Source organism: Pseudopipra pipra, chromosome Z (genome assembly GCF_036250125.1).
Source record: "Pseudopipra pipra isolate bDixPip1 chromosome Z, bDixPip1.hap1, whole genome shotgun sequence".
NCBI lineage: Eukaryota > Metazoa > Chordata > Aves > Passeriformes > Pipridae > Pseudopipra > Pseudopipra pipra.
The window spans coordinates 37391721-37412767 of NC_087581.1; the positions used below are offsets into that span (position 1 = coordinate 37391721).

The window sequence follows — 21047 nt, forward strand, 5'->3', positions numbered from 1 at the left end:
TTGTGGAAAATACATTTGTGTTTGGCATCCATCTCGGTGCTAATAATCAGCAGAAGGTGTATAGTATTGCTTCCCTTGCTCTCCATCTGGGAGCATCATGAGCAACTGGCATGGCATGCCCTTGACATGGTCCCACAGAGATTTAATTTTACCCTTGGTGCTAAATCATGATAACAGAATACAAGCCTTGGACACAAATAAAGGTATTTACAAGTGCCTTACTTGGCGGTAGTATATTTTAGCTCAGGCTTCTCAGAGAACTAGGACATGGATAGTAATGGAAAAGGCTCATTGGCCCAGTGTTGGACATTCCAGAGGAGATTCCTGGTTCAAATGCACAATAACCAAAATCTGTACTTCTACTGCAAGACAGAATGTACATGCATTAGCTGTTTTGGAGGGAACAACAATTACATTTGTTCCTATGGTGGCAGACGTAACCTATAGAAATTTGGGGCCAGTCTGTGTGCTGTGGTTCTTTCCCCAGACTTTTGCCTGAGTTTCACCTAGAGAGAGCCCAGAGGCTTGCCCTGACTCCATGACTCAGTGGAAAGCCCAGTTTCTGGTAGTGACAGCTGAAAAGCACAGTTTCATCAGGGCTTTTTGACAGCTGCTCACAACCTGTGAAATCCCCTAGAAAAGGCAGTGCAAAGCTGTCTCTGTGTTCTCTTACAGAAGGTAGAAGTTCTGCCTTTATTCCCTCTTTAATTCCTTCCCCATCTCTCACAGACGAAAAGCAAATGAGCAAAGGCACTGTAGTTTTGTGTCTTCCATGATGGAGAGGTGAAATTATAGTTGTTATTGTTTTTCTGAGTATTGTGTTCTTTTCAGCAGTGTTCATTCTGGATATTATATTCCTTTTCCTGAAGTAGAAAAGAGTTGAGGCTTCTTGTAACTTGGCAGTGTTCTGACTATAGGATATCTTATACAGGAGGCTCTTAATGTTACTGGATATTTACTGAAATAACTGAAAGGCACATGTAGGATTAGAGCTGCAAGAGTCTTCCCAAGCTTCAGCCCATCCATAAGAGGACCACTTGCAATAAGAGCTTTATGTGGACCATAGTGCTCACTGATGGCTGCTTGTGTGCTTGCCTATTGGAGATGCTTTGCAATAGAAAGCAGGCTGGGTGGTCATACATTCCTGCATGTCCTGGTTTATGATTGTGACCATTTTGCTTTTTCCCCATCTCCTTTTCACCCTCTGTGCTTTTCCCATACCCACACCTTCTTTTCTCTTCTATTGATATTCTTCTTGATTCCTTTCCCTATTCGACAGGGTGAGGGTGTCATGTTGTTGCTTCATTTAGTAGATGCTTCTTCATTAAAGTGCTCCTGCTGAGCATAAAGAGGCCCTTATTTGAGCAAGTGCATCAGGGGGAGTAACCCATATTAGATTCATTTAACAAGGAACATTCTCCCCTGTTTTCTCTAGAGCCAAGACAGTCTTGGAAAAAATAACTTCCTTTTGCTGTTATTGTGTCCTCCTGCCATAGGAGGACATGGACTCTGGACAGCTGTCTGACCTTAAAGAGCAAGAATTTGGGTTGCATTTTGTTCAGGAATTGTCATACTTAATTCCTGTCTGATAGAAGCACATTCTGTATTGGCTTACATATGATATTCATTGTTATCTCTTCAAAACAGGCAAAGAAAATACATGGACCATTATTTCTGCCTTTCAAATGGCTAACTTCCACCTGACTGTTTCCATAGCTCAACAGTTTTCACAGAAAACCAGAGCCATGTTTTGCTTCCCACCAAAGATGATATATTGACCGTAACAGTGAGATCTCAGTAAGACCTAAGCACCTTTTCCAAATACACTGCAGTGCATTTATTATCATACTATAAATGTATATATATATATAGTTTTATGTTTATGTACAGTAACATGTCAAAATTAAGTGGCATACCTTTTGTGATGGAGTCTTCATGATCTTGAATTAATCCAGTTCCTTCACTACCTAGTTCAAGGTTCAAGCAACAGAGCACCCAGACACTCATACAGCAGTGACTATGTAAATTGTTCAAAAGAATTGAAAAGAAAATTAAACGAGATAAATACACAGTTCAGCAACTCGGAGGGCATTAATTTACAATGTCAGTATTCACATGTAATTACCATACTAGCAAGGCAGCCTCCTTTGTCAGTATTACCTAGTCAGTGATAAGCTCACTGCTAGAAATTAACATGTCATAAAATAAACACTCATTTAGGACGTCCTGGAAGGCTGGATTAATCATACAGAATGGGTCTTGCACAGTATGGTGGGTTTTCAAGCTCAAAATCATTGTGGTAGGAAGAAGATTCTTTCAGGGGAGAACTTAGTGTTGCATCTGCTTTTCATTAACAGAAGTCTCTTAGCTCAATGACTGAAGTGTCTTGAAGGAGAACTGCTATCTAGCAGAGAGAAAAGGAAAATAAAATGGGGCTGTAGCCAAGGCGTGAGGTCAGGGCTAATGAGAGCCTCAGATGGATACAAGATTGAGACATTTTCAGCAGAAATAACCGCAGAGGTCAGGATGCAGGGTTAGGTGAAGATGGTGGCCTAATACACGAAAAGAATATATAGATTTCCTGGCAAGAAAGCAAGGAAAATTATATACTAAGGCCTGAAGCACATAATATTTTAATAAGAACATCGAGTGCATGTGGTAATACTCTGTGTGGATCATCCTAAAAGTGCCCAGAGTATTATAAAGTAGCATGACTTTAAAAGGAAATGCAGGCTTTATGAAACAATATTTCAAAAGTTTTCAGCTGAAGCAGATGAAAAATATTCTGAAGTACAAAGATTCACAAACAGTATTAGGGATTTATTAACCCACTGTGATATAAAAAAGTGACACTGAAGCTGCTTTGGAGAACCCATTTGTAATTTTTTACAAGTGGCTAGAAAAAGTGTTATTATTATCCATTGCATGTGCTGCAGATGTGTGTAGGAGCCTTGTGTAGATTAGGACTTCATTGATCTAGGCATTATACAAGCATAGGTCAAAATACTAGTGCCAGCCTAACTGAAATATGACTTGGTTGAGTACCAGATTTCTCAGAGATTAATTTGGGAATCCTATCCCAAAGTATTCTTGAACTGTCCAAAAAACTGGGACTATAGACAATCTCAGGAAACCCCCCAAAAACTTGAAATATGTTGTCTTAACCGCATAGGACATGCATTTCCCACTTGGCATATTTTGACTGTCTCCAAGATCTCTTAAGTCTTGGCAACTCTGGAGCCTGGGAATACTGTGTGTAAGATTTATATTGAAGATCATACAGTTGACTCTCAGTTCTAACAATAGACATCTCAAAAAATTAAATTACTTGTTGGAACTACTTTGGTGTAAAATTGTAGCCTGTTTTTGTTTAAGAAATGGGTTCTAACCTTTGAGCTCTCAGTTTTACTGCAGATCCTACTTTTATTTGAGCAGTGAAACTAAAATTATGTTTATGTATTTATTTTGAATTAATTATAGAAGTGCAGCAAGTAGAGGACTCCATGTTTAATAGGATTCTTATTTATCCAGAGAGGAGGGTGACCGTGCATGAGGAAGGAACCACTTCAATGCTGCATGGTTATAGTAAGGAATTAGCTTCATCCTAGGAAAAGGTGGAAGATTTTCCAGAGTGCTCCCTTGGGGCAGTGAAAAATGTGAGGGGAAAACAGGGAGAGTAGGTGTAGTTTCTTCTCTTCTCCTTTGTTCGCATGCTACTACTGGCATTTGGTGAAGGATGTGAGGAGTACATTGCACAATCCATGGTGTGGAAATTCATATATGTTAAATCTTCAGAGAGCCCTTACCTGAAATGTAACAGTGCTGGTGAAGACCTAAATCCTTTCAAAGATCACTCTCATCTTCCTCTGTTCCTCAGGATCACCTAGTAATAAGAAAGTTTAACAGGCTTTGTCAGAAAGCCAAACTTTACCCTGTTCACATGTCATTAGGGAATGGATACACCCAGGGAAATTTTGGGGGTCTTTTCTTACTAGACTAACACCTTCTGGCAATGCTTTCATGTCAAGGTTATCTGGCCTTATTTTGCAGGCAGAAGGTAAGATGCTATGGCACCACAGGCAGAGTTTATACACTTGGGCTCTCGTATCCAAGAACAAAATTTTAAGCATGGCTTGAGGAATAATTCAATATATAAATATGATAAGAATTTAGGATTTTGAAAGCACCATAGGAATGAGAAATCTTTTTTTCCCCCCCAGTAATAGCAGTTACTGGTATTTTTAATGATCATATTGTGTGTTGTTTGATGGATGCCTCATTTCAGAGCAAATGCCTGTTTCAACTCATAGCATAATGTGGCACGAATAAGGAGACAAAACCTAGACTTAATGGAGGGAAAACAACAGAGAATGTCTTCTGTTCTATTTTAGTTAAACTTTTCTCTTGTGTTTTCCACTTTATGTAAACAAATTATGGCCCAGAGAAAGTGCAAAGAAGAAAACATCATCAAGACTGTGGAAGAGAAGGAAAATGAGCACAAGGACCTTGTCAGTGCTCTGTTGATTAGCATCTGGGGGGAAAAGGGGAGAAACTGTCTTAAAAAATTCAAAGAACTAAAACATCTGAGACATTTCAACTAAAAATTGTGATGTTCCCATGCGGTATACATTATAAAACCACGTTTGTGACTCACAAGGGAGAAGAAAAGCTACAAACCAAGCTCTGTTGCTCTCCTCTTCCCCTGTGATGTAATTTGACATGAGCAATAGAGCCAGACATGCTACATTAACCTACAATAAATTTGAAAAAATGTGGGTTTCAGTAAAGTATGGGGAAAAGTTGTGATCTTTAGTACCTTAGAAATAGCTTTCAGACTATTAGGAATACATATTTCCCAGTGAACACAAGCTACCTTATGTGGTGTGATATTGGGCTTTCAGAGTCTATGCTCAGATGACTGCAACTCGTTGATATTGACTGTGCTGTTCAGCTAGCACATCACATTACGCCTTAAACAGCCATCTGAAAAGCAAAAGAAGTTAGGATTTCAACTGTGATGCAGACTTGTAGAGGCTAGTTTTTTCCAATGCAAGGTTATTTCTTAAAATTTCCTTGGCACTGGTAGCCCGGACTACTTGTGATTAATATAAAAGTGGAATTTGATATATTGTAAACCACTTTGAAAATCAGAAAGTGCAATTCATTAATGTTGCACTGCAAAATTGTTTACTGACTTGCTGTTGACTTGGACAGATTAGATGATCACCTGGAGCCTGTGAGGATTTTGACATAAGTAATTCTAACTGCTTGTCTACTGGTACTTAATACCTATCTGCTGGTACAACCAGCAAACACTGAGGTGTGGCAACAGTGGTAAGGTACAAGTGATACAGTGACAACTTTTTGTAAGGACTTCAAAAACACAGGACTTCATATGAGCTCAATATTCTGAGTTGCAAGTTGTACCACTGGAGTGATCAGTAACTATATCCTATGGCATAACTTGATATGGCAAATTGGTAGAATACAGAGTGTTTTAAAAAGGAGAGACCACCTGATTCAATATGCCGAATGTTCTCTGGCTTATAGTAATCTCATCTCCCTGCTTTTTTCACTAAGTTCCTGAATCCCATCTTCAGAAATTAATCTAGATGTACACTGAATTCACTGAAATACACTGTTCAAAGTGCCTTTCCTTCCATTTTACCACAGCGTACCTCCCTTTCTCTTAGCTTAGATTATTGTTTATTATTTAACACTGGAAAATTTTATCATTTTGAAGTAAAATAAATTATATTTTATTTTTTCATTTATACACACTTTGTCCAGGGAGACCAAAGAGCTGTAATCCATTACTTTTCAGTGCTGCAGATTTCTACTTAGTTAACTTTCCTTCTGTCCCTCTGTCTGATAGGAGCCATTTCTTTCAATCAGAGATGTGAATCACGTCACCTTCTTTGTAGCACTCATCTGATCTTACCTCCAGGGCACTTCATCTTCCTTTCTTGGAAGAGTAAATGGCCTGTAGTGCAATGACTACTACAGTTTATTAATTATCCTGTAAATTTGACTGGCCCAAACTGATGCTGTGTTATGTAAAACATAACAGTAGGCACTGTTTCTATATCTGTTCAGCTTAGCATTTTAAAATCATTGGAGGATGCCGAATTGTAAGATGCATTAGGTCATTCACCTACTTTGATTCTATGTGGTATCTCCCCTTTATTCCAACCTTTTGCCAGAATTGTTTCTAGCCCTCCATAAGCGTTGCTGAGAGGTTTAATAAGGACTCCATGTTGCAATGTGTGGCCCTTCTGTACAGGAACATAGAAATAGCTTCTCCAAAAAGACCCTTCTAGTCCAGGGTCCTGTCACTGTGAGAAACCAGTGTCTGTGAAATAGTATGGAAACAGGTTAAGCATAAATTAATATTTCCCTGAAGTGCTCTATTAGCCTTCAGCATTCTGCAACTCAGGAGCTTCCTGGGCCAGAGATGGTATCTTCATGTTTGATAGTCCTTGTCCCATTTTATCCTCCATCCGTTTGTTTAATCACTTTTTGATCCCTGATAATCTTTGAGGGTTGACAGTACCTTATGGCAGTAAGTTCCACACGGAACTGTATATTATGCGACAGGGTGCCTCTTTTTGTTATTTATGAACTGCCATTTACAAATTTTATTTGATATCTTCTGGTTCTTGTGTTATGTTGATGTCTGAGTAATTGGTCTTCCTTCATCTTCTCCATACTGCTCATGGTTTCATAGAGGCTAATGAGAAGAATTTTATCTCCATGACACAGAATTAACATACAATATTGAACTGATGTTATGCAATTGAAGAGAGAATTTACAGTTGTAATTAATGTTGTTCTAGACAATGTTTCACTTTTCTGAAAAAAACACTGGTAGAATTAATTAAGAACTTTACACATAATCCCCTTTTAAATACGATGAACTAAAGCAGGGTTAAAAGTGAAAAAGAAAGGACACATTTTTAGCTATTGGCTAATAATCTACCTTATTTTATAATTCAGTAAACTCATGTGTTGGAGTGGTATGGCTTATTATGACTGTGATAATAACATATTGCTTTTCTGCAAGTAGACATGCAGGACTGATATTTTAAGAGAAGGCATTGACTTTGTCTGGAAGGCCAGGGCATGAAAGAAATGAAAATAAAAATTATTGATTTTTTTTCTTGTGCTGAGAGAAACATTTGGCAGCTTTTATGAGGGGGAAAGAGCAGATGTTTAGCGAGAGAGGAGAGGTTTTCAGTTTTAGCAATAAGACATGATAATTTTCTCAGAGAACATTTCTTTGCAGTTTTATCATCCTGAGATGGGGAAACAAGTCAGAAGACCAAAATATAAATAGTGAAAAGTACCCTAAAATGCCATTATCTTGCAAGTATACTGGATGCTTTTTTTAGGGAGGAGTGAACAAGTGATTGGAAAGGTACAGCTTCGTTCCAGTTTGACAAAATTATCTAGTTGTGTTAAAGAGATTGAGTATATACTTGTCACATGATATGGTTTGAAGCTGGATCCCTGCCAAGTCCCCAAACCTCACCACAAGACTCTCTCCCCCCCCACCAAACCATGGGAGAAGAGGGGAAAAAAAAAACGAGAGAACCGAAACGAGAGAGAGGCAGCTAAAGCAATATATGTATAAATATATTTACACTTATATTACAGTTATATACAATTTCAGAAGGAAAAGGGAAGGGGGAGGGAAAAAAAAGGAACAAAACCAAAATAAAATATACACGATCAATACCCCAAGATCTAGCAATTAAAAGAATTAGTAAAAGAATGTCTTACTACTCTCCTTGAGGCAACAGAAAGTTGCGCTGGAACGACTGCCGGCAACCTCTGTCTCCCAAGGTCGGCAAGGCCTTACTAGGCCTCACTCCTCAACACGGCAGATTCAACAGCAGGGAAACTCACACCTCCAAAACTGCCAGAAGGAAAGAGGGACGAAGGCCTTTCCTCCTTTCTTCTTATACCCTGGCTTACATAAAAATCGTAGGGAATACTGGGTAAATCTGGGCACTTCCTTGTTTGCAAACTGGTCACCAAGAAAGGCCTAGACTAAACTACCACACTAAACTACCTTTAATTGAAACATATGCTGAACTGCTTTGCTGCTTTCAAGTCGACCATCCTGAATTGCAAAAGGTCTGTGAACAGCAGGGCTCTGGAGAGATGCACCAGTCAAGCCAGACAGGACATTCATTTGGTTGTTCTCTGTAAGAGAGGATCTCCATTTGCTATCAATCATCAGACAACAAGGCCTTGGATTCCCATGGTAGCTGGGCAGTAGAAGTTGGAGGAGTGACCATGGCAGGTATAGACAGGTCTATTTTTAATGGACAGAAAGTGAACAAACTTTAACAAACTCTAAAATTATACGCCCTGCTTCAAGACTAAGACGTAGTCCTCCTGTGACAAACTTAGAAGCTAAATGTTTGCAAATATATCAAAACAGTGTTCAAGGCCAGCTTCTCTTGCACCTTTCAAAGACCGAAATTCATTAAAATGGTGGTTGCTGAAAGTGGTGACAAGTGGAATGACCTTGTATTGTTGAAACTGCAACATTCATATGTGGCGCAGTGTGGTGGTTTTTCCTTGGAAGAGCTTCATTGGTGAACATCATAGTTCACTGGCCAGGCATAGCAGACTCCTCCCTGTGGATTGTTTACACAATGCAGGGTCTAATTCACCAGGCTTTATGTTTTAGATTCTAGACCAATATTGCTAGTAAAACCAGCTAGTGAAGATAATACACGGCTATAGCTGGGCTAGGGTATGCTTGCTTTCGTAGGCTGACATTTGGAAATAAGTACTTAAGTCTGTACTTCTGTAGCAGTACAATTCTAAATAAAAATGAACTATGGCATTATATGGTATTATGGTAATAATGCAGCTGCTTTCAGATAAGCATCAAGAAAATCTACCCTAACTTGTATACATAAAGTGGTCATTTTTACAGCTACAATATGGATCACAGATACAGTGATAACATATTATGTAAAAACTTAATGCTTTAAATCCTGTCATAACCTTAGCTAGACTGAACATAAAGGTGTTATTTACCTATAACTGTAGTCTGCTTAGCACACAACCATTTGAAATTTATGTATATCAAGCAGCACTGCAATTACAGTGTGCATAGCAGGGACTTTATACTGCAGAATGCTGGTGATATCTGAGAGCTGTGTAATAACTTGCATTTCTTAAAGAAAATGTGGAAAGCATCCCTGTGAAGCACTCAGAACCTTTAAACTTTGGTCAGTGCAGTCATGTTTTCATTCATTGGTCCTTCTTGGAAAACCCCTTGTAGCCTTGCTGAGAGTCTGGCAACAACAGCAAAAAGGCACCCCACCTCTCTTCACTGCAGTTATGCACAACCCTGGGTGCTTGAACTCATCAGATAAAGATAAAAGAAGCTCTCAACAGACTGGCAGTTTGTTTCAGGCATCCCGCAAACAGTTGTGCCAAGTTCCAAGCTTCAGTTCAAAAAGCTCTGAAGTACGTGCTTCATTTTAAACACACAACTAGCATAGCCCTTAATGCTTTTCTTAGCTGAGTGTTGACTCAGTAACCACTGATTTTTAATAGAAAAGGAAATGTGCATTTAGAAGAAGTGCCTTTGACCCTGACATGTGCTTTTGATGGAACTGAACTGAAATGGAAGGTGCTCTTAGACCACAGGTAGATTCACAGTCTGCCACAGGTGATGCTCAGTGTTGCACAGGTATCGTTTCATTGCAATGCCATCTGTCAAGAAGAGCACCCTGTGTAATACTTTTATTGATATTTTGAAAGGCAATAAATTCTCTCTTCAGAGAGATGCTGAGGTGTTGGAAGTAACTTTGTCTAAAATGATTGATGCTAGCAGTGATAAAGATGGAGAGACCTCAGGACTTCTCAGTCCTGGTCAAGTCCTCTGTCCAATAAAGTCCTATGCCTTTGGGGATAGAAATGGACACCAGTCCAGGCAAGATCATGTGGGAAGAACACCAAAGAGCCCTGTGGCTTGTGCTTGTCTGTATTCTCGGTATCAACCCTAGCAAGTCAGTCTTGCTATGACTGCAAAGAGAGACAGCTAGGTGTGTTATGTTACAGATCAGTTCATCACAGAGCCATTATTTGGTGGCAGTTTATCATCATCACTCTAGAAATGTGTTGTTCATTTTTCTGAATGGCATCAGAAACTCAGCAGAGAGTCGTACCAAAAATACATAGTGGATCTATAGTAAGAAACCATGGGAAAAGAGTGGTTGGGGTTTTTTTAAATGCCTTTTCAAAATCTCTTGATTTAAGATATGACAAATAAGAAAAAATAGAGACACATATTTTATTGTCTATAGCTTTCATTAATTTTTAAAGGAATGAGTCAAAGAAATTGATGAACAGAACCAACAGCAGAGGTTATATGATGAGCAGATCTAAGAGCCATTTTAATAATTGATGAGACCAAAAGGTCTCATCACTAACCATCTTTTAATGGCACTTGCCCTTTATCTGGGTGTATGTGACTGCATGTTTCTAAGGGTCTGACTTTTCTGACTTTCTAATGAAATACCTCACAAGACAGGGGTAAAAGTGGTGGTTTGAAAGTGTTTGGTTGCCATGTCAGTTTAGGTTATGATAAGGTGGACGACTGAATGTTTGCATCTCAGCATGTTGGTGTGTTCAGACTCCCCACATCATTGAGGGACATCTCAGTCAAAGTTGATGAAAACTGCTGAAGCATAGGAGTTTTACAGCCACTCTGTCTGCCAGATGGATAAACTATAACACAGACAAAAATGGGCCAAATCGAGAAAAGTACAGAAAAATTTTTATCTGTTCTCTGCCTGTGAAGTGCATAGGAACTGGATCCCCTTTTTAATGGCTCTGAAGCCTGTGTACAGCAACCTGAATTGAGTCAGAAACAAATCCACAATGTAGCCAGGAACTGAAATCAGGAGCCTTGCCTTTCATTCAGCAACCTGTCAAAAAATACTCCTCCATCACTCATATGACATCTCACATGGAGGGAGGAGAAGAGCCTAGATCAAGGGAAGCCAGTTGATGTAATTTTTTGGATTTCAGCAAAGCTTTCAATACTGTCTCTCACAGGATACTTCTGGACAAAACGCCCAGCACACAGCTGGATAAACACATCATGTGGTGGGTGAGCAATTGGATCATGGGTCAAGCACAGAGGATAACAGTGAATGGGGTAACATCAGACTGGTGACCTGTCAGTACTGGGGTTCCACAGGACTCCGTCTTAGGTCCTGTGCTCTTCCACATCTTCATAAATGACTTGGATGCAGGACTGGAAGGGACACTAAGCAAGTTTGCAGATGACACAAAACTCGAAGGAGCTATTGACTCCCTCAAAGGCAGGGAGGCCCTGCAGGGAGACCTCAACAAATGAGAGGACTGGGCAATCACCAACCAGATGGAAAGTGCTGGATTCTGCACCTGGGATGGGGCAACCCTGGATGTACCTACAGACTGGAGTTCTGGTCAATGACAAGTTGAATCTGAGTCAGCAGTGCCCTGGCACTCAGGAGGGCCAACCGTGTCCTGGGGGCATCAGGCACAGCATTGCCAACCAGTCAAGGGAGTGTGGTACAGCCTCACCTGGAATATTGTGTGCAGTTTTGGGCACCACAATAGAAGAAAGATATTAAGCTCTTAGAGAGCATCCAAAGGAGGGCGACAAAGATGGTGAAGGGGAAGCCGTATGAGGAGCAGCTGAGGTCACTTGGTGTGTTCAGCCTGGAGAAGAGGAGACTGAGGGGAGACCTCACTGCAGTTACAACTTCCTTGGGAGGGGAAGAAGAGAGATAGGCACTTATCTCTTCTCTGCGGTGACCAGGGACAGGATCCAAGGGAATGGCCTGACTTTGTGTCAGGGGAGGTTTAGGTTGGACAGTAGAAAAAGGTTCTCCACCCAGAGGGTGGTTGGGCACTGGAACAGGCTGCCCAGGAAAGAGGTCACAGCGCTAAGCCTGGCAGAGTTCAAGAAGTGTTTGGATGATAATCTTAGGCACATGCTATGACTCTTGGGAATGGTCCTGTGCAAGGCTAAGGGTTAGACTCACTGATCCTTGTGTGTCCCTTCCAACTCAGTGTATTCTGTGATTCTGTGAAGTCTGTGAAAGTTTTAGCGTGACTTTCTGGTTCTGTGAAGTCAGTAGTAAGCATGGACTTGTGGCGATGCACAGGACAGGGTTGAGCTCTCAGAGCCATAGCTGCATTCAGTATGCTTTGCTAACACTGAGTTATTGACAAAAAGCTGGAAATGCATGTTCTGTGTGATTTAAAAATAATGGGAACCCTGACTGAACTTCCATTGTATTTTCCTTCCATTTGTTGTTTCAACATGAGAACAAAGAGGGCATTATTTATGCAACAAATGTAGTGTCCCACAAAGAGAAATGATATTTTAAATTGACAGAATTCTGAAAGTACAAATATGGTTTCGTAACTAAATACATTTTCAGACAGGAAAGTTAATCAAGGTTAGATGTCCTTGAAAAAGCTTTATTTTTTTTTTTTTAATTTTCCTTGGAAATATTCTCAGCTGTCATGATGCAAAAGTAATTAGCATATCTGTATATCTATGTCAGAATATTTCAGCAGTTACACTATTTTAAAAGAACTTGAGTGGATTTATTTAATGATGTGACCCAGTCAGAATGGTACATACCAGGAACAATAAATTTTTTAGGAGCTGAAAATAAGCAATTTTTTAAAATTTACATTAAGGTTAGGAAACCTAAGTTTAAGGACATGTAGCATTCTGGGAAAATTAAAAATGTTCTAAAAGCCTTCAGAAAGGTCTTCATTCAGTGAAGGTCCCATTCAACATGACTTGATTTTGGGCAGAGTTCATGTCTTACACATTGTTTATTATCAAGGGAATATATCCAAAGGACTATTAAAAAAAAAAAAAAAGCTGTATTGTACTGCGTAGTTAATGAGGAACAAAATAATTTGATGCATTAACTGGGGAACTTATCAACAGAAAATAACATTGCTTTATTCAGTCAAAATTAGGATATTAAACCATGTAAATCCAGTCCTACCATGCCATGCAGTGAGACCACTGTGTTTTCATGGATTTTGGTCAATGTCACTGAGTTTCTAGGAGAATCATGCAGTGTAAATTTCATTTAATTAATCTTTTTTAGTTTCTTGAGTTTAAAATGGAGAGTAAAACTGGTCTAATTTAAAATAGGTTGGTAGTGTGATATAGAGCTTCCTGTTCCTTGGGTAGGATGTACCAAGTAAACACTAAAGATTAGTTTGAATTTTACAAATGTCTTTTGAGATTTTGAGAAACCTTTTGTGGTAATGATTGTTGCTGGGGGAGAAGAGTTTGGACCATGAATCCCCAGTTCTTTAAAGGTCCTTGAAGGAAATGTTACCATATGGGAAAAAAAGAAACCATGGATTCTCCTTATTTAGTGTCTTGGCACTTCCTTGTGAGGCTCTGATGGAACTATTTCTGACTCTTTCATTTGTTTTTCTCAGGTTGGGGGTCACACCATGCTGCCCATTCGTTGGATGCCTCCAGAGAGTATAATGTACAGGAAATTCACCACAGAAAGTGATGTCTGGAGCCTGGGAGTTGTATTATGGGAAATCTTTACTTACGGCAAACAGCCATGGTATCAGCTCTCAAATAACGAGGTGTGTGTAATACATTCTCAAACTGCATTAGGAAAGCTGTCATGGTAACTGGTGGTGTTGCTTTTCTGGAGAAGGGACAGCAACAAATTTATTCAGTAAAGGCAAATACTATTATCAGGTATTGTCATGAATCATGTGATCAAATTTCTTCCTTTTCACCCTTTTGTCTCTTGAGTGGATGGAAGTAGTGTCCAAGCAGAGTGTCCAAGTAGAACTAGAATAGTTGGAATTTAGGTTTTTCTTTTGTATAGGATAGAATCTGATCTGGGTATTAAAAAAGGCATGAAAAGGACATGAGGCAATGAAAAGAACCTTAGCTATCTCCTTAACAGTCATATTATACATGATATTGTTGCAGAGTCATTGTCCATAACCATTCTTGAATAGATTGAAGCAATCTAGATATCTGTTGATCCAGGCAGTCAAAAGTAATCTTTTTCCAGAGATTAGCTATGGTGATACTCATAAATTTAGAGGGAGGGAGAGAAGGAGAGGCATTGAAGCTCTGTGTGAGCAGGTTGAAAATTTAGCCTTCTTCTGAGATGAGATGAGGCTGATAGATGGATACAAAGAGAAAGTATGGGATTAATTCCTAGCTATTGTGTGAAAGGGGCAACATGGGTGAACTTAATATGAGAAAAGTTATTGCTCCTTGACCACTTGAATTTAGTTATTTTTTCAGATTGCATAGTGCTACTCATGCATCTTACCTAGAAATGCAGCCCTTGACAGAGCAGGCTGTATGACCACCACCAGTGAGGCTGCTGTAGTGATTAAAGTTAACTCTTGCATGGATGAACTCCATGTAGTTGGCACAGCTGTGCTGATCCTTTCCTTGTGCTTTCTTGTAGGTGATTGAGTGCATCACTCAGGGCCGAGTCCTGCAGCGACCTCGCACATGCCCAAAGGAAGTGTACGACTTGATGCTGGGCTGTTGGCAACGGGAGCCTCACATGAGGCTCAACATCAAAGAAATCCATTCCCTCCTTCAGAACTTGGCCAAGGCATCTCCAGTCTACTTGGATATTTTAGGCTAAAGTCTCCTAGCATTTCTTCTTCTGGGCTGCAGGAATGAATGTGTTCGACTACCGCTGAACTCCATTAAAATGTGTTCTTAACTTTGACAGTATCAATGACAAAGTTGCGGAGAAGCTTTCAAAGGGCAAGCAATGTGCACTTCTCCATCTGTAGACACAATATTGACTTTTTAGACATTACTGAGATGTATCTTCTCTCTCTCTCAGTTTCTATCTTTTTTTTCCTTCTCTCCTGTCTTTCTAATCAATTTGGCTTCTGCGTTATTGTAACTCTGCATAGACAAAGGCCTTAAAAACCTGATCTGTTATATCAGCAGACTCTTCAGTTTGCCCACCACAACTGACAATGCCTTGTTGTATTCATGCCTTTGATGTGGATGAAAAAAAGGGAAAAATATATTTGACTAAAACTTTGTGATTTCTGCAGTACAGCTACTGGGAGTTTCTATGGATTCACCTCATTTTTTTGCTTTGGCCTGTGGGTGGAAAAAGAAGACTGGTGTTCTCAACATGAAGAATGTTCTTTGCAGAGATAAAGCCAGATGGAAAGAAGACATTCTTGTGTGATACACTGTCTGGAGGAACTTGAGAATCAGGTGGCATTCAACCCTACAAGAAAACACTGAAATGATTTGATAGAAGGCAATAGGGGATCTAGCAATTTCCCTGAAGAATCTTTCTGAGGACTAAAAGGATTGTTTAAGGAGGTGCTTTGCCAGCACCATTCATTGCCAGAATCAAGTAAAATGAAAAAAGATGCTGCCTGCACTGCACACAGTTGTGTTACAACACGATAAACTAAACACATGCCCTTATTTTGTCTACTGCTAGGATAATGTCATGCCACTGGTGTAAAAATGTTCTCCAGGTAGTCTTTTTTAGTAAAGGCTGAAGCTGTACAGTATTAATTTTATGATCACATGCTGAAATTAAGGATTTTGATAAGATAGGATGAGCTATAGATGCTGGGGCAGATATATCTTATACTATGCTTGTCCAGCAGCATATTCCTTCCTTCCTTAATCCCTTTCTTTTTTTTTTAACCATGCAATTAAAACTGTGCATGGTCTTTGTCAATTAATGCCCTTTGTGCAGAAACAATCACTCATCTTGTAGTACACCCTAGTAGGCATAGCAAACTCATAACAATATTTCATTAGTAGGGGCTAATGGAGGACATTAGCCATGTTAAAATGCCTTTACAATGTTATAGATACTATAGGCTGATATAACATGAATAATCTAAAGCACGGAGATCACTGGTTATGTTTGAGACATAGCAGGGGATAAAGATCTCTAGAGAAAACAAATTACTCTGTTGTTATGGCTTGCTATTCAGAGTGCAAATATTCTGAGCTAAGCGCCATGTTTGTATTGGTACTATTGCTGTCATAACCAACATCCACACTTTCTTAAATAATTTATTTTTGTTTGGGTTGGCATTGTATATGTACAACATTTGCATGGCCACTGTGTTGATGACAGCTGCATGGGCATACTTGTTGTTTTTCAAACTAGAAGTTGACAATTTGAAATTTAGAGTTAGGATTATTTTTAATATAAATTCTTACAAATGAAAACCTACCTTACCTATTCCTCAAGACTTTTGCCTCCCTCTGTGAGGGGGCATTATTGCAAAAAAGTGATCTTTCTTTCCATTTTCTCTTTTTATTATTTCTTATTGATATGAGCCAGATCAAAATAATTCATCTTCGTGTTGGGGATATTTTATTTAATAAATTAAGCATTTTATTTTTGTAAGTGTTCCCATAGAACATTTAATATATCATTTGCTTGCATGTATTATTTATTGAGGCACTTCAAGTTTTTCCTTCAGAAGCTTTTAGAGCTAGCTTATAAAGATTCTGAACATTTTCAGAAGAAGACAGTTCACTGGACACTGATGAAGTTTTACCCTTCTCAATGTCATTGAAAAGGCAGCATTACAAATAAACATGACAGTGTAACTATAAAGCCATACTCAGTATTTCTTTAATAAACTAGATGTTATTTCTTAACACTACTGAACTGGAAACACATAAAAAGCCAGAGGAAGATTCCTACAAAATGGGCCTTAAGATTTTATCTAGACTGTCTTGGAAGTTCTCACAGAAAACTAGATAAAGACTGAGCATCCGCTGAAACCCATTCTCTTGAGAAAATGAATGTTATGTTTTAAAGGAATTTGAAAATTATTTTCAAAATAACAGTGGTGGAAAAGAAAGATACCAGAGTCCTCTCTTACTGTGCAGTGGGAGGAGGATGCAGGTGGTGGAGAGGGCTGCTAAGTTTCTACCTGCATATTCTTAATTTCTTTTGAGCTGAAGAAAAAGGCATCTGAGATGATGCTTCTACTGGAAAACAGGCTCCAGCCCAAAAGCAAGCACGTGTGTTTTGCAAGCACTGAAAGAATGTATACCAAAAATAACCACAAAACCCTGAAAATACACTTAGTGGCATCTTCTTTTTGATTTACTAGTGAGAATAAATTTTAGAGTCATTTCAGAGAATAAATAGTATTAGAAAGCATTGTGCAATAACATAGCAGTATGTTAAACTCCTAAAGGACCAAATGTTCTACAGAGCCACCAGTATGGTTAACCTTGACCTATATCCTTAATGCTCTTGATAGTACATAAAATGTATAATCACAGTAAAAAGCTATAAACTGTAGCTATACATAGTTTGCGTTTGTTCATGAAAAGGTGGGTAAATGTAGCAGAATGAGCAGAGAAGAGGAAGAAATAAATGAAGGGTGAGTATATGTGCATATTCATCATGCTTGCACTGTCAGGTAAATTGTGTACACAGTAAATATGACAATCAGGCTCATTTAAAAAGTCTTTCTGAACTGTGTTATGAACTGATCATATATATAATATATATAATATATCTGTGTTTGCATATGGCATATATATATACACACACATAGCATATACATGTATGCCTATGTCTGTTGTATTTTATTTATATATGTGCAGACATGCATGCACATTATGTATGGGCTGTGTGTATATGTATAAATTTACATACACCTATGTTATTACAAATTATGATTAGAGTGCTATTAATAAATTGATAAAGTCTGCTGAGCAACCAAATTTTTTTCTTTTGATATTTCTTTTTCTATGTTTGTAAGCTTCAACTTTCTAACTGGTGTGCAGCAGAGGCAGTGCTAGAATGCCAGAGATCCAACAACGAGCACTTTTCTTCCCCAGATGATTGCATAAAAACATTTCTTCCATTCCCATCTCACTTGTTGATTTCTCACAGTGAAATGAGCAGACAAGCTTCCAAGCTCAGAAAACAAAGTTTGTTTTACTCTCATTTCTGGGTTTGTGCTACTCTTGTTTTATTTCCTAGAATAACGGTGCAGCTCCATTGGCATTTTATACTTGTCTTCAGTAACAAAATGATTCCACGAATGAGCTGGACTGTTCAAACTGCAGCATGACTTGTAAAAGAAGGAGAACACCGACATTCAGGATCAATAACAGTAGAATTCACCGCGCTCTGTCCTTCATTCTCAGTAGATCCACGGAACTTAGAAGTGGCCATAGAGAACAGATAACTGTAAAGCAACAGCACCCTATGATGCCTGATGGACTGTACCCTCTTTAAAAGGACTGCATTCATTTTGACCTATAAAACAATATATCTATATATTGTCTACAGTTTAATAAGTAACTTCTTATTTTTCTCTTCTTCTTTCTTTTTTGTCCTTTCTTGTTATTTCTTTATTACTTTTTTTACTTCTCTTTTCCTGACCTTCCTTTTCTCCTTCTTTCCTTCTTTTATATTTTCCTTTCTCTCTTTCACTCTCTTTCTCTCACTGCACCCTCTCCACCTTTATAAGAGATTATGGTTGATGTGGACTTTTACAAAACACTTTAAAAAGAAATTAAATAACCCGATAAAATTATTGGATCACTGGATGACTAAGCTATAATGCATATATACTAGAACAAGTCCACGTTTGGTTTGTTGCAGCCTGTAACTGAATTTCAAATACTGCTATAAAACATGAGGAAGAGGAATGGGGAGGGACTGGGAAGCAAGGTCAGGATTTCTAGGTTTTGATAGCACAGGAAGTTGTATTTTCGTGTTGTGAGGGCTGGAATAAGCCACTGCTGCTTTGAATAAAAGGTCCTTTAGAGCCTTAGTTTAAACACCTTTATTTGTGTGGGGTGGGGAGATGTGCTACATTCATCAGAAATGTGACAAAAAAAAAAAAAAGCTACACGTTGCAGGGAAAACACTGTGAAATTCACAATGGTAACCAAGTGACTATTCTGCCATCTTTTTAACATATGACTCAGGAGAAGAAATGGGAAATGATGAGTGTGTTATTTTTCTGTCTATGCATTCTGGACAAGGTCTGTGGGGATTTTTTGTTTGCTTGTACAAGGTTCTGAGTGATAACCGGCTGATGTTTTATAAACAGTGAATACTTCAAGCAAGGATTGTAAAAGCTGCCAGTAATGAGGCCGTTGTTCGGAATATGTGAGAAAACAGAGAACAAATCAAATCTTTCCAGAGGCCTAATTCTTGCAGCTTATATGTATCTTTCTGTAACTTAAAGAAAAGCAGCTAAGAATATTTTATATACAAGTAATTTAATTCAACATTGATGTTTAATTGAATCACCAACAGAGAGAGAATCAATTAATTATGAAATTTTTGTCCCTGCCCTGCTCTCCACCTATACTTTATGTATATATATTTCTAGATATCACTCTCTTTGTCACTTAAAGTAAAGAGGAAGATATCTACATACAAATATAAATCTCTATATTGTCACCAAACTGTGACCTGGTGTGTAGAGCTATCTTTCTCCTTTTTTTTTTTCTTTTTTTTATTTAATGTGATGTCTCCGTGGAAATATTTAGTGGTTCTTGTTTTGCAGTTTGTTACGAATAGTCATTGCTTTAAAACTTTCATTGCATCTTGGCTGATTTCAAAGTGATGCCTAGATATCAGTGTTAAAAGTTTTGTTTGTGAATCATGTGATCAGCTTCTCTCAACATGACATGGAAAGTCTCTTGTATTACAGTGTATTTAATAAAAATGATGTCTTACAATAAACAGTGTCATCCAAAAGAAAGATAAAATGGTTACTTTAAAACACTAAAAATTTCATTAAGTGTTGTGTGCTATTTTCTGTTGTTTGGATGGCTTTGTTTACCTCCGTTCTTTTTAAAAATGATGAGATTAAGGAAAACTTTGGTATGCTTATAAAGGTGGCATGTTTGCCCTCTAAAGAAAAAAAAGGTCGCTGAACTCATAATTCATGAAGGAAGAGACCCATAGTAATAGGGCAAAGGAACAGTCAGTCTGATGGCAGTCTCAGTTTTTTTAGTCCTTGTTTTCCAACTGAAGATCCTATTTGAATGCTTATTCATTTGGACAGCTGGCAGCAAAACCCAGTTTATCTTCTAGCAGAAGCAGGCCTTCAGGTATTTTCTGACTCTTTCCTAAAAGTATCCCTCAAACCACAGCCATGTTAAAAATGTAGTTTGTTCTTTTTAACTCATGTCAATCTAGAATAAATATATTCTGAACAAATATATATAATAGCATTAAATCCAAGTCCTTAAAGAACATAATTAGGATTCATAACGTGGAGTGTTTAGACATCTGTGGGGAGGTTCAACAACCTGATTAAAGATCCCTCCACAAGCTGTTGATCTAAACCAAGCCCTTCAAGGTCAGAATAAAACAATGTAAGAGCCACTTTACAAATGCATGTGCTTCCTTCTGTCAAGAGACCTCTCCAAGATAGATGAGCTGGCTTTAAGCACTCAAAAGTCAAAGGAAAATAATCCCCTGAGAAGAAGCCTCAGCATAAAGTCTGTTCAAAACTGAAAATATGGTTGGACCACACTAAAAGATATTTGTTGGCAGTTCATATTTATGCAGGAACTTGGAAATGCCTTATCTGTTTTAATGGTAAAATCTGGATGCCTTTCTGGACTCAATGGGTTGTTGCCATCCCAAAATGAAACACCTTGCTGCAGGCAACTGGTTGCAATGAAGTATGTTTGGCAGCAGCAAGCGCTTCAGAAATGCACAGGATTGAACCCGTGTAAGTATCGTCCTGCAATCCCAGCAGCACGGCCACAACAGCCTGCACACCCTCCCTACCATTCTTTTTCCCCAGGGGAAACAAGGCTAGGGGCACATAGCTGCAGCAGGGACAGGACATTGCCACTCCTCATGGCTGTTTTGTGCTACAAGACACAAAGACAGATGACCTATCAGGGTCCATGGGCCTCCTCAGCAGTACACTCAGAATTTTTGCAGCATTGTAACAGGGCAGGCAAGTACCTCTCTTCTGCAGTGCAGCCTCCT

General features: G+C 38.7%; 1 protein-coding gene across 3 annotated transcripts in view; it reads left to right on the forward strand.

Annotated features, from left to right (window-relative positions):
- The window catches only part of NTRK2 (neurotrophic receptor tyrosine kinase 2), a 203686-nt gene extending 183851 nt beyond the window's left edge, over positions 1-19835 (forward strand). For all 3 annotated transcript variants that reach the window (XM_064643024.1, XM_064643023.1, XM_064643025.1), the window contains 2 exons: positions 13501-13659; positions 14511-19835. In XM_064643024.1, coding sequence (XP_064499094.1) covers positions 13501-13659; positions 14511-14696 — 345 coding nt within the window. In that variant the 3' untranslated portion in view covers positions 14697-19835. The remainder of the gene's footprint in view (positions 1-13500; positions 13660-14510) is intronic.
- The last annotated feature ends 1212 nt before the right edge of the window (positions 19836-21047 follow it).